Below are 13,032 nucleotides of genomic sequence, written 5' to 3'. Positions count from 1 at the left end.
GATACGCGCCCTTTCCCTTTGCGCCTTTTGAGATCGAGGGATGCGGATGCGGGACACGCTGGATCGAACGCAGGGGGAGGGGTCAGGAGTTAGGTGTGGCGTGCGGGGTGAGTGTTCGAAAGGAGGCTAGGCACCTGGGCTGGGGTTGTGTTTAATTGGGAACGCGAACCCGACGCGGGGCGACCCGTGAACGAGACGCGCCGCAGATTGGCCAACGCAAGGGAAGGCAGGTCCCGTGCAACAGGCACACGTTTGGTTCGGCCAAGGGTTCTCAGCCACTCGATTGACCCCCACCTTTGATGGGCACATGGGGCACATGGGCTTGTGCCGCTGGGCAGAAATCAAAACAAATCAACAAAACCGACGGCCGCTGGCGAACCAAATGAGGGGGTTTGGGTTTGCTGCCATGCACGACCGTCCACTCAGGTTGGCCGCAACCTCCTCACCCCATGCACTTGTCGGATAAGGGGACAACAAATACCGCGGCTCGTGACTGCAGGGGAAAAGATAATGAGGGAGAGATGCCCATTGTGTTTACGGCGGTTATGAGACGCACTTGATGAGGATGGCCGCTTTTGGCTGCGACCGGGAGTTTCCAAACACACAAAGCCAAGTGATGCCCCACATTGCGACTCGAAACGACAGCAGCGTTTAATAATCTAGTTGTGTTAGGAGAAATCATCTCATATTGATCAGGGATAAATAATTATGGTGGAGGAGCTGTGTGTCCTCGCACCTCCTATATTCCAACACACATACATGATTGATTCTAGGGTCCAGCTTGTCTGTGTTGGATACATGATGTGCAGAAATGGGTTCCGAAACAGGGAACAGGAAACACCATGGCGGGAAGGGTCCTGGGTTAGGTGCGGCTGGAGCTGGCTGCCGCCAAGTTGCACAGCGCCGGCCCTCGAACAGCACGTTGCAGCCGCGAGTTGTAGATGTTTTGTTGATGGCTCGTGCATTCCAGGATGGCCGGCCCAAAAGGGCGAATGAGCGGTGGAGCGCGACGACAGGCCCGCTGTTCGCGGTTCTGGAATGGTGGAATCCACCTGCAAACTGGTGTAAGGGACTGGAATTGGGACGGAAAGTTTCCGCCAAGAATAGCAACTCTGAGGAGAACAATAACATACCGGCGGTTAATACGGTAAGACAATAGAAATCGCCAGCACAACAGGTCGCGGTTGTACGGGGCCCACCACATTAGCCAAGGTCCAAGCAGGGGGCGGCAGGTACCCTCCCCATGTCCTTCCAACCTCATTCCTTCTCTCAACCACACTTCTCCGCCTTGACACACATCATCACCGTCGCCGTCGATATCTCGAGATCCTCGCCCCCCGCGATACCCGACCGAACTCCCTACGAAACTGCGCGATTGACATGACATCGCGATCCTCAGGATAACCCCTATCAGCAGCAAGTGCTTGGGCCCTTGCCCTGTGCCGTTGCCCCGCCATCGATCGAGCGCAGACCTCAGCGAGCCCAACGATTGCGCGCCTTTATCCCTCGTCGCGTCGCTCCGCCGATAACCCCCTGCTTACCTCAACGGCCCCCGCAACTCCCACGGACACCATTCCTTGGATTCATTTGGCAACCAGGCGTCTGGCGAACACACAGTCATTTCGGAGGGTCATTCGGGACGAACAATCGCTTGTGGACCTACGCGCTCTCGAGTCTCGTTCGCTCTACATTCCACTATTTGGCGCACACAATAGTCTAGTCCGTTGAACAAACCAACAGTTACTGTTTTCGGTTGCCTTCGCGATTTAAGATATCAGCACGCGCTTTTCCGCAACTATCCGCCCCAATCAACCACCCACCCTCAAACGCATGCACACCTACTTCGCATTCGTCACTTTTTGATTGGCTTCAATCGAAATGTCATTCAACATCGCCCGAGAGGGCGAGGCGTCTGCCTCTGGCGCCGGCGCCGGATCATCTAATGCAAAGTTTATTCACCCTGCTGCCGCGAGGCCGCCCTCAGGCCTCCTGCCCTGTAGCACACCATCATCTAGAAACGGCACAACCATTGGACAGGTCCGTCCAACAAATGCCGACACCAGTCACAACGACCCTGCCACCATGCGATCGCTCGACTCACAGGGGAGTCGACTCTATGGAAGCCCGCGTAGGAAACGGCAGAGGATAGATGCCGACCGGTATGGCTAACCTTTTTTCCATTGTCTACGGATCGATGCTAACCTTGCGCAGTTTCATTCCGGCGCGATCAGGACGCGATTTGCAATCCGGCTTTCACCTGATACCTCCGCCACCGCGACCGACTCCGGAGCGGGGCAGGCCGAGAAGCCCGCCAAGGGGTTACCGCTCCCAAAAGAGTAAGTGGTTTTTCTCGAGAGCTGGTGTTTCATGTGTACCTAACATGCTGCAGGCGAGGAAGCGGACGAGACCTTCAGGGAGCTACTGCGCGCGGAGCTTTTTGATGATGCTAGTATCCCACAGGTTTCTCCAAGGTGGACGTCTGATGACCGGATGCGCACACCGCCCAGGAATTCGCCTTCCCTCCCAGCAACTCCGCAGAAGAACCTATTTTCCTATGTCTCACCACGACATCAACATCTCATCGGTCTTTCCACACCTAGGAAGACACCACAAAGGGCGCACAACCTAATCCCTGATCCGCGCCTAGACACCTATAGCACGACCCCTATCTCATATAACAGCCAACAGATGCTGCTTGCCCCGCGACGCCAACACAGGACAGTTGCTAAAGTGCCGATCAAAGTCCTAGATGCACCGAACCTGGCCGAGGATTTCTATCTTAACCTGATGGACTGGGGCAGCTCGGATGTGCTAGCCGTCGGCCTCGGCACTGGCGTCTTCATGTATAACGCGCAGAACGGCAAAGTGGCGAAGCTGTGCACCCTCGAGGACGACAAGGTGACTAGTGTATCCTGGATCCAGAAGGGAACTCACATCGCCGTCGGCACCAAGAAGGGGCTAGTACAAATCTGGGATGCGCAGAAGTTCAAGAGGCTCCGAACAATGACGGGCCACACTGCGCGGGTTGGCTCACTGGCGTGGAATGCTCACATTCTTTCCACCGGGTCACGCGATCGGTCGATCCTACACCGCGACGTCCGCGCGCCGGACCAGTGGGTAAAGCAGCTAACAGGGCACAAGCAAGAAGTGTGCGGCCTGAAATGGAACTGCCAGGATGGTCAATTAGCCAGCGGATCCAACGACAACACAGTCCTGGTCTGGGACAAAGTCATGGATCAAAAGCCTCTCTGGACCTTCAACGAGCACATCGCCGCCGTCAAGGCCCTCGCCTGGTCGCCGCACCAACGTGGACTACTGGCCTCCGGCGGCGGTACGGCCGACCGCCGGATCATCTTCCACGACACGGTCCGCGGCACCGTCCGCAACGACATCGACACCGGCAGCCAGGTCTGCAACCTCATGTGGTCCAAGAACTCCAACGAGCTCGTCTCCACCCACGGCTACATCCAGAACAACCTCGTCGTCTGGAAGTACCCCTCCATGACCCGCGTCGCCAGCCTCACGGGACACACCTACCGTGTCCTCTATCTGGCCATGAGCCCCGACGGCACGCAGGTGGTCACGGGGGCGGGGGATGAGACGCTGCGGTTCTGGGAGGTGTTTAAGCCGAAGCAGCCGATCAGGTTGCTGGGTGGGAGTATCGACTTGCCGGTTATTCGGTAGTTTTGGGGGGGGCTAGCCACCCTTTTATTTCGTGGCTGGGGAGGAGGAGGGGGAGGAGGAGGGGGAGGAGGAGGAGGAGAATTCAGCGATGATTTGCATTTTGTGGGATTTAACAGCGAGCGAGCTAGGCATGGGAGCGGGATGATATAGGAACGGGGCTGGAGTTGGGAGTTGGTCGGCTGGTTGGTTGAACGGCACTGGACAGCGGGAAATGGGATGCGATCTGGGACACGGGGATTTTTGCGCCTTGGGATGGGGGGGGGGAGGCTTTCAGCGGCATGGCGGCTTGGGGAATTCTGCTTGTGTTTGGGATCGAATCGAAATGGTGTTTTTTTGGGGAGGCGTTTGGGAGTCTCATCAATCAATGGGTGGATTGCTTTTTGGTGTGTACATAAAGGGATTGGCCTCCGCGATGGCGATAGCGAAGCCGGCTTGGTAATTGTTTGTGTTGGGTTATTGATTGGGTGGGCGTCAGAGGTTGGGCATCCGGGTGGTTATGGACTGTGGCTATGGCCTTCAAGGGGGTGAGGGTGGGATGGCTGGGGCTTCGTCCCTGGTCGAGGACTCTGTTAATGCCAACCTCTTGACGCACTTTTGTTTGCCGTTTTGACGTGCTCTGTGGTGATTGCTATGATGACATCAACCGTAAGTTTGTTGGGGTGGTTTTACGTTTGTGTTTGTTGTGAGTGAAGTAGTTTGCGGTTTAGCCCTCCATCCAACATATACGTTTCACCATCAGATCTTCGGACAGAAGGCAGCTGGGCATGGCTTAGCTCAACCACCGCTTTAGGACAAAAAGAAGGGGTGCAGGTACCATCTTGATTTCATCCCGGTGTTCGTCAGTCTCATGTTAAGGGAATCCTTGATGCCTACCGCGCAACGCATAGGTATAAACAAATCCCATCTGAGCCACCGTCGGACAGAAAAGAGCGGTCCTAGTAGGCAAGAGCGCATGAGCAAACAACAGCCGGAGTAAACGACCTCATACACTCAAAAACAGGAGGGGACACTTCCAAGTAAAAACAACCGAAACAATCGTGCTAAGCAGGGGGTATCATAAGAGGTGCAATAATCTGGTCCTGTTCTCCCCCATCCTTCCTCATATCTACCATGGACTGGCAATCTCGCCACATGTCTGTATCCAACAGCAGGCCATATCATACTATACCATACCACCTAGCATAGAAAACGCGGGGTATGTAAAAAGAAAACGAGCGGATGGCCAAAATCCACCTCCCAAAGGTGAGTGACTTGACCTCTATTATCCAGCGCCCTCCCCACCCGCGACCCCTCCACCCCTCCCCCTTATACAAATCAATCGTTCAAGGCCCGCTAACAAAAACAAGCCGGGATATCGTTACCATGCCATGTATTACATAAAAGGGAAAAAAAACCAAAGTAAAAGTAAACCATCACCGGGACTCTCCGCTCCCCGTCCGCCTCTCGCGGGCGACATCCCTCGCGCCCCCATCCATATCCATATCCGCCCCCGTCGCCAGCACCGCCGCGGGCCGCTCATCATTCAGCAGCGGGATGTTATCCACCCCACTCACCCCACGCATGCCATCATCATCCAGCCTCTTCCCGGAGATACCATCAGCCAGCGAGCCGGCCGTGCTCGCACCAGCGGCGGGGGATGCCACAGGCGACACGACCGCGGTGCCGGAGCCGTCCTCGTGGGGCCAGACGTCCGGGCTCTGCTGCCACTTGGCGACCTCGGCCTTCATGGCCTCGAGCTCCTTCTGGAAGCGCTTGCCAAAGACGTCGATGTAGTAGGTGCTGCCGTTGTAGACGCTCCAGGCGAAGACGACGATGAGGAAGAGGGACGACGCCCAGCGGCTGAAGAACCACAGCGTGCAGGGCAGCATGGTCAGCACGGCGTAGATGTACTGGATCAGCATGAAGGCTGGTTCTTGCAGGGCGGAGGGGAGGCCCAGCACGATCTTGCCGATCCAGACTTTGCTGTAGGATTTGCGCAGCCAGGTGAAGGAGGTGGGGCGGCCCGCGGCGATCTTCTCGCGCCGGCGGACGGTGATGAAGAAGTAGTACATCAGTTGCCAGGCGGCGTAGGGGATGGAGGACCAGGCGAGCATGGAGAAGACGTTGGCGTAGGCGGTGGAGGAGCCCGCGGGGGAGGTCTTGATGGTCCAGATGGCCGGGAATCGGGCTTGCTGGGCGGCGGGGTCGATGAGGTGCACGATGCAGTGCAGGGTGGCGCACGGCATGATGTGGATGAAGAGGGAGGTGACCTTGTCGAAGGAGTGGAAGACCAGCGAGTTGCGCCACATGATGATGGCGACGGCGTTGTTCCCGAAGGCGAGGCAGTAGACGGCGGTAAAGAGGCGTTTGGAGTTGGGGAAGACCCAGATGCTGAGCATGAGGAGGAAGTTGACGAAGTAGCAGAGGTCGGCAAGGAAGTAGTGGTAGCCGCGCTTGTGGTACGTGTAAAAGCGGATGGGCATGAAGTAGAGGACCTGTATCGTGTACCAAAGGTGGAAGTATTCCGGGTAGCCGCCGATCAGGTAACCGCTGACGAAGATGTTCATGACGCCGCAGATGAAGGAGATCTTCTCACGCAGGGTGATGGCCTTAGTGTCGTTCCATCGCGAACCGAGCTTCTCGACGCTCGTGCGCATACGCTTCCGGTACCGATCCAGCTGCTCCTCAGCCGAGGGCACCCGTCGCCGCCATTCGTCTACCATCCGCTCGCGGGCGATACGGCTCTTGTTCCCAAACGCTTGACGCGACTTGCGCACCTTCTCTGTCTGGGCGGATATACCCTTCTGGAGCTTCTCAAGCTGCTGCGACAGCGCGAAATTATCGAGGATGTCGAGCACCGTCAAACGGTCCAGCGGCGGAAATGGGTCCCAGTCTTCCTGATAGGAGCTACTCCCCGAGAAGGATGGGTTGCGAGAGAGGCGTGGGCTGGTGGGGACAGTCGGGCCCAAGGTGGGCGTGACGACGGCATGTTCGTGCGAGTCGTCGTCGGGGGGTGAGCCGCTAAGTTCTGGAGTAAGGATCGCTTCGCTGTCGGTGGAAGCGCCCTCCCACCTATTGTTGTTGCCTGGGATTGATATAGGCTTGCTGCGGTCTTCCGAGTCCGCCATGTTGCCTTGTCAGGGTCGTCGGCCAATTCCGATTAAAAGAAGCTTGTAATACACGAGGGGAGATCGGAGTCGGGATGAGCTGTGGAAGGAGGAACGTTAGTCAACTGCTAAAAACTGACAAACAAGGTTTAGATTATTATAAACAAAAGACGGGCGCGTAAGGTGGTGGGTATCTAACGTCATTGATGTGCACAGAACCACTTCTTCAAAGGAAACCGATCATCAAGAAGCGGTGGGACGCTAGACTTACACAGATTCGCGAAACAAAGGTGATCGGATGCAGCCCAAGTGCACTGAAAGCTGAAATTCGGACTAGATCCCCTTGTTCGGCTCGAGTGTCGCGGCTTTGAGTTCGGTGCGTCGAAAAGATTGCTCAATGCGGCCGATGATGTGCGATCTTTGGACCGGGGGGCGGTGGGTGGCTCGAGCCAGCTTTGCACAAAAGCAAGTCTTGAAGCTTCAAGGAAGCTGTCTGCTTTTTAAAAGTGTTCGGTTCGAGGCTACGCTGACGGAATGAATCATGCGAGGAACAGTTGAATGGTCAGGAGGACTCGGTAAACTGTCACACTTTGAGATATTGGGGGGTTATCGGTTGTATCCCATCCTTTTTGGCGCATGAGTCGAGGCAGCACGAGCTTGTGATGCCAGGCAGGGAGTGCCCAGCTGACCACTGACCAGAAAAAGGTGTTGAGCTTCTTGCTGCAGGTTTTAGCGTGTCAAAGAACCCTTGCGACTGGCTCGCAACTTGGCGTGTCTAAATCCGCCGCTTTTACTGGACGAGAATTGCTGCGACAACCTGGGGAAGTCTCGCATTTGCAGCTCAGTCACCACGTCTAGATCGGGATCTGCTGATATCGGAGTGATCGGAGGGGGTCTCGGGAGTTGGCTAATCTGTATCAGACTTTTGAAAATCGTGTTCTGGATCCCTTGTTTCGGCAACGTGAACATTTGAGACGAGCATTGGCGTTTAACTAACTACGACCTCAAACTAACAAAGTACACAACTAGTGTAGTTACCTAGTAGTTAATGTGCCCGGTGCCTGCCTCCAACTTTTTACAGGATGACTGGCCAGATATTGGCCACCGTGGTGAGCCAGCGGCGAAGTGGACAAATGGCCAAAAAGGGCAAAAAAGATAAGGTCCGTTTCAGGAAGCCCTCACTTTTGGGCCAACAAGGCAAGCTCCTGGTTTGTGACCTTTGGGTGCCTCCCACTCTTTCTTACGACAACCCTAACCCCAAATTGACAGTCTGCCTGATTTCTAGGCCCGTGCACTTCCCCCCACCACCAGAACGCCGGTGTCGCGTAAATTCGGGACTGGTCGCGACATCTGCGAGGCGGGACCTGGCGCGACCGAGGAGGCAGTACGAGCAACTACAGATTTAATTTGTTTTTAAATCCAAGCGCGTTTCTATGCCTATGATCGCGTGGAATTCTGGGGACTTCCGTTCATCGTACTATCCCATTTTTACCGATTGATTCTGAACGCGACGGACCGAGACAAGGCTCCGCGCGAAGGAGTAAATCGAAATCATGGGGAAGCTCATTCGTCTCGAGCTCTTCAGTGCGTGCCACAGCTATTCCAATCAATCGTTGTCGTAGTTTTGAAGCTTACATGGGTGATAGACTTCAAGTCCTACAAGGGCCACCATACCCTGTTGTTTGGCGACTCCTATTTCACCTCTATCATCGGTCCTAATGGCTCGGGAAAGTCTAATTCGTGAGTACCTGTTGTTAACTATGCACAGCATATTGTCCGGCTCTAACGCACCTGTCTCTTATTTAGCATGGACGCCATCTCGTTCGTCCTGGGAATCAAGTCTTCACAACTACGATCATCACATCTCCGCGACCTAGTCTACCGCGGGAGGGTAATGAAAACGTCCAAAATCCAGGATGACGGAACCGCGGCACCGGCAACCAACGGACAAGTCAACGGGCACCAAGATGGCGATGACGAGGATTCCTCACAACGGGCGTCGAGGAACGACCCCAAAACGGCATGGGTGATGGCGGTCTACGAGGACGACGCGGGGGACGAGCAAAGGTGGAAACGGAGCATCACCAGCAACGGCACTAGCGAATACCGTATTAACGACCGCGCTGTTACCGCCCAACAGTACAATAACGCCCTCGAGGAAGAGAACATCCTTATCAAGGCGCGGAATTTCCTGGTCTTCCAAGGAGACGTCGAGGCCATCGCGTCCCAGTCTCCCCAGGACCTAACGCGCTTAATTGAGCAGATCTCGGGGAGCCTCGAGTACAAGGCGGAATACGAGAAGCTCCAAGCGGACGCCGAGCAGGCCGCAGAGAACCAAAATTTCCAGCTTCACAGAAGGCGAGGCATCAACTCGGAAATCAAGCAATACCAGGAGCAGAAAAAGGAAGCGGAAAACTTCCAAAAGAAGACGGAGGAACGGGACGAGGCTGTCATCAGCCATATCCTGTGGAAGTTGTACCATTTCCAACGTGTCATGGACGAGTCCAGCGCCCAGATCCAGGAACATCACGAGAACCTGAAGGAGTTCCGCCGTAACGTGGAAACCTTTGAGAAGAAACTCGAGACAGCGCGTAAGGAGCAAGCGACCGTTGGCCGCGAGGTCAGCAAGATTGAGAAGAGCATCAAGAACAAAGAGAAGAGCATCGAAGATCGTGACAACAGCCTTGTTCCGATCGACGAGAAGATCACACAAAGCTCGCAGGATATGACAGTTTTGCGGAAACGGATCTCTGATGTCAAGAAGGACCGTGACGAGAAGGCGACAAACATCCAGAAGCTGAAGAAGGACCTGGCAACGGTCGAGAAAGCACACCAGCAATTCGAGAAGCAATGGTCCGAGACGCTGAAGAAGCAGGGCAAGGAGCTGAGTGACGCAGACCGCAAGGAGTACACCACACTGCAGGCCGAGGCTATGAGGAAGACGTCGGATAACCGCGCAAAACTGGCCAACCTCGAACGCCAACTAAAAGGCGATGAAGTAACGGTAAATAGTCTCAAGGGCAAGATCGACAACTTCGAGGCCGCCGCCGAGAAGCTGCAGAGCGAGGTCCAAGTGATTAAGGATCGCCGCAATGGCAGCCAGGACTCGGTTCGCCAAATAACCAGCGACATCGATGCGAAGAAGAAGGAGTTCAACAGCGTTCAGTCTGAGCGTATTAGGATTAACAACACTCACACCGAGCTGGAAGAGAAACTCCGTGATGTGCTCAGGAAACTCGACGATGCCGATATGGGGCGGCGACAAAACGAGAAGGAGACCAGGATGAGGAACATGATTAGCGATCTGAAGCGCATCTACCCGGGAGTGCGCGGCCGAGTGGGCGAGCTGTGCAAGCCCAAACAAAAGAAATTTGACGAGGCCGTCATCACTGCGCTGGGCCGCGACTTCGACGCAGTTGTAGTGGACTCGGAGAAGACCGGCATGGATTGCGTCCAGTACCTCAAAGACCAGCGGTTCCCCCCAGTCACTTTTATTCCGCTCGACAACATCAAGGTCAACACCTCCAACTCTGCGATCAAGGGGATCCCGGGGGCACGGCTAACCATCGACACGATCGATTTCGACTCATCTTTGGAGCGGGCCATCGCCTATGCCTGCGGCGGTTCCGTGGTCTGCGACACTTTGGAGGTCGCCAAAGATATTGTGTACGGCAGGAAGATCCAGGTTAAGGCGGTGACCGTACAGGGCTACGTAATTCACAAGGGTGGCACCATGTCTGGTGGCCGGCTACCAGAGGATAAGGGTGGGAAACGACGATTCGAGGAGCATGACGTCCAGAATCTGCAGCGGTTGGCCGAGAAGTTCCGGGACGAGATTGCCAAATTGCCCAGGCCAGGGAGACGAGGTGCTGCGGAAGAAAGTCTGCAAATCGAGATTGGTGCGCTCGAACAGCGCCTTCTACTTCAACAGAGCGAACTGGCTGCGTTTGAGAAGAACCTCAAGAGCAAACAAAAGGAGCTCGACCACGCAAAGCGGGAGCTCCGCGATTACCAGCCCAAGTACGCCGACAAGGAGGGCGAACTGCAGAGGACACGGGCTACCGTCGAGAAATTCGAGAAGGCCATCTCGGATGTCGAGGACAAGATATTCAGCTCCTTCTGCAAGCGTCTCGGGTACGAAACGATCCGCGCCTACGAAGCCCAACAGGGGAGCCTCGAGCAGGAGGCGGCACAGAAGCGTCAGGACTTTGACCTCCAGAAACAGCGGATCCAGAACAACCTGTCTTGGGAGACGTCACAACATGACGGGGCCAACGAGCGGGTGCGGGCCATGGAGACAACCCTGAAGAGGCACCAAAAAGACCTCGGGGCCTTCCAGCAGGAGAAGGAAGACATCGAGGAAGCCAAGGCGCAGGACCAGGACGAGCTCGAGGCGCTTCAGGAGTCTGTAGAGGAGGTCAAGGCCAGCCACGCCGAGAAGTCAAAGAAGGTGGCCGATGCGAAACTGGATCTACAGAAGAAGACCAAGGACATAGAGTCAAGGTTAAAGGAGATCAGCAACCTCGAGGGCACGGTGCAGAAGAACAGCGCCCAGAAATTCGCCTTGCTTCGGCGCTGCAAGCTAGAGCAGATTCAGCTGCCGATGAGCGAGGGCTCGCTCGACAACATCCCCAACGAGGATGTGCTGCTCCGCAAGGACCAGGACGCCATGGATGTCGACGGCGAAGCCGATGAAGACGAAGTGCTCGAGGCCGCCATGGACGACTACGGCATCGAGATTGACTTTGACGGTCTAGACGAAGATCTCAAGAATGTATGTCTCTCTCTCTCTCTTTTCTTCCCTAACCATCCAAACAGCTAACAAACTCCCCCAGCCCGACGACGACCTCGAAGACAAGCTCCAAGACAAGATCACCTCCCTCACCACCGAACTCGAGAAGCTCAACCCCAACATGCGCGCCATGGAGCGCCTCGAGTCCGTCAAATCACGCCTCGAGTCCACCGAGCAAGACTTCGAAGACTCACGCGCCGCCCTCCGCTCCGCGCGGGACGCCTTCACGCAGGTCAAAGAAAAGCGCTTCGACCTCTTCAACAGGGCCTTCGCGCACATCCAGGAGCAGATCACGCACGTGTACAAGGACCTAACCCGGTCCGACGCCTACCCGCTCGGCGGGCAGGCCTACCTGGACATCGAGGAGGACACCGACACCCCCTACCTGTCGGGCATCAAGTACCACGCCATGCCGCCGCTCAAGCGCTTCCGCGACATGGAGCACCTCAGCGGCGGCGAGAAGACCATGGCCGCCCTCGCCCTGCTGTTCGCCATCCACAGCTACCAGCCGAGTCCGTTCTTCGTGCTGGACGAGGTCGATGCCGCGCTGGATAATGCGAACGTCGAGAAGATCAAGAAGTATATCCGGGAGCATGCGGGGCCCGGCATGCAGTTTATTGTTATCAGTCTGAAGCCGACGCTGTTTCAGGACAGTGAGAGCTTGGTGGGCGTCTATCGTGACCAGGAGGTGAATAGCTCGCGGGCGTTGACGTTGGATGTAAGTACCCCCCCCCCCCCCCGTCCCGTCTCCTGGCCATGCGGTCATGGTATGTTGTGGGTTTGCTAACCGGTGTGATGCAGCTGCGGAACTATGTATGATGGAAACGTGCTGGGGATGGGCGGTAAACGGTGGTTGTTGCGAAGGGGGGGTGGGGTTTGGAGCTAAGGGAAGTGGGTGCGAGGGGGGTATTTGTAGGCAGGTAGCAGTTGTTTTCTTCCTTCTGGGACGGGGGTTGACATGGCGAATATGGACTGGTTACGGTTTATTAAGCTCTATTTTATTATTCTATCCCAACGAGCAGCTTTTTTTGCCGTCCTTTAACGCCATAAGTGTTTGGTTTCCATGTATAACAAGACCAGCAGCCCTTTCGCACCCGAAATATTTGTGGCTGCCGTGGATGATAAGGCCAAGCGTCACGTATATACAAAGTCTCTCCCTACCAGATAAAGTTATTCCGCTTTGTATGTTGGGCCGTGGCGTTCTGCCATACTTTTTGCCCGTCCACCTCTTCTCCGGGTATTGTCATCCCCTTAGATGTCCCTCTTTCAATGCGGTGCGGTTGATGCACACAGCTCATTGTCAAAACCCCGTCGCAGTCCTAGTCCCAGTCGCAGTTGCAGTTGCATGCCCTGTCGGAGAGAACGGACAAGCCACACCATAGGCCAAAGGTATCACCCTGCTGTGCCCGGCGTTGGTTTGCCGAAATGGACCCAAGTCGTTTCGACTTCCTACTTTGTCTTTTTGTTTTT

At 55.7% G+C, this 13,032-nt stretch overlaps 2 protein-coding genes across 2 annotated transcripts; one reads left to right on the top strand and one right to left on the bottom strand.

Annotated features, from left to right (window-relative positions):
• Nucleotides 1-1,878: 1,878 nt before the first annotated feature.
• Nucleotides 1,879-3,684, top strand: F5144DRAFT_485782 (quinon protein alcohol dehydrogenase-like superfamily; the record flags this gene model as incomplete). The annotated part of the gene is made up of 3 exons (XM_066785516.1): nucleotides 1,879-2,159; nucleotides 2,212-2,336; nucleotides 2,390-3,684. The coding sequence occupies 3 exons, from the start codon at nucleotides 1,879-1,881 to the stop codon at nucleotides 3,682-3,684; spliced, it is 1,701 nt and encodes a 566-aa protein (XP_066645148.1).
• A 1,396-nt stretch (nucleotides 3,685-5,080) lies between these two features.
• On the bottom strand, nucleotides 5,081-7,230 carry F5144DRAFT_198667 (uncharacterized protein). Its single transcript, XM_066782882.1, has 2 exons — nucleotides 7,042-7,230; nucleotides 5,081-6,870 (listed from the first exon to the last, which is right to left on the bottom strand). Exon 2 carries the CDS (start codon nucleotides 6,789-6,791, stop codon nucleotides 5,097-5,099), a length of 1,695 nt encoding a protein of 564 aa, XP_066645147.1. The 5' UTR covers nucleotides 6,792-6,870; nucleotides 7,042-7,230; the 3' UTR covers nucleotides 5,081-5,096.
• Between the last annotated feature and the right edge of the window lie 5,802 nt (nucleotides 7,231-13,032).

This window comes from Chaetomium tenue, assembly GCF_020726465.1.
Source record: "Chaetomium tenue strain MPI-SDFR-AT-0079 chromosome Unknown F5144scaffold_3, whole genome shotgun sequence".
Taxonomy (NCBI): Eukaryota; Fungi; Ascomycota; class Sordariomycetes; order Sordariales; family Chaetomiaceae; genus Chaetomium; species Chaetomium tenue.
This window is presented reverse-complemented; position numbering and strand designations above follow the sequence as displayed.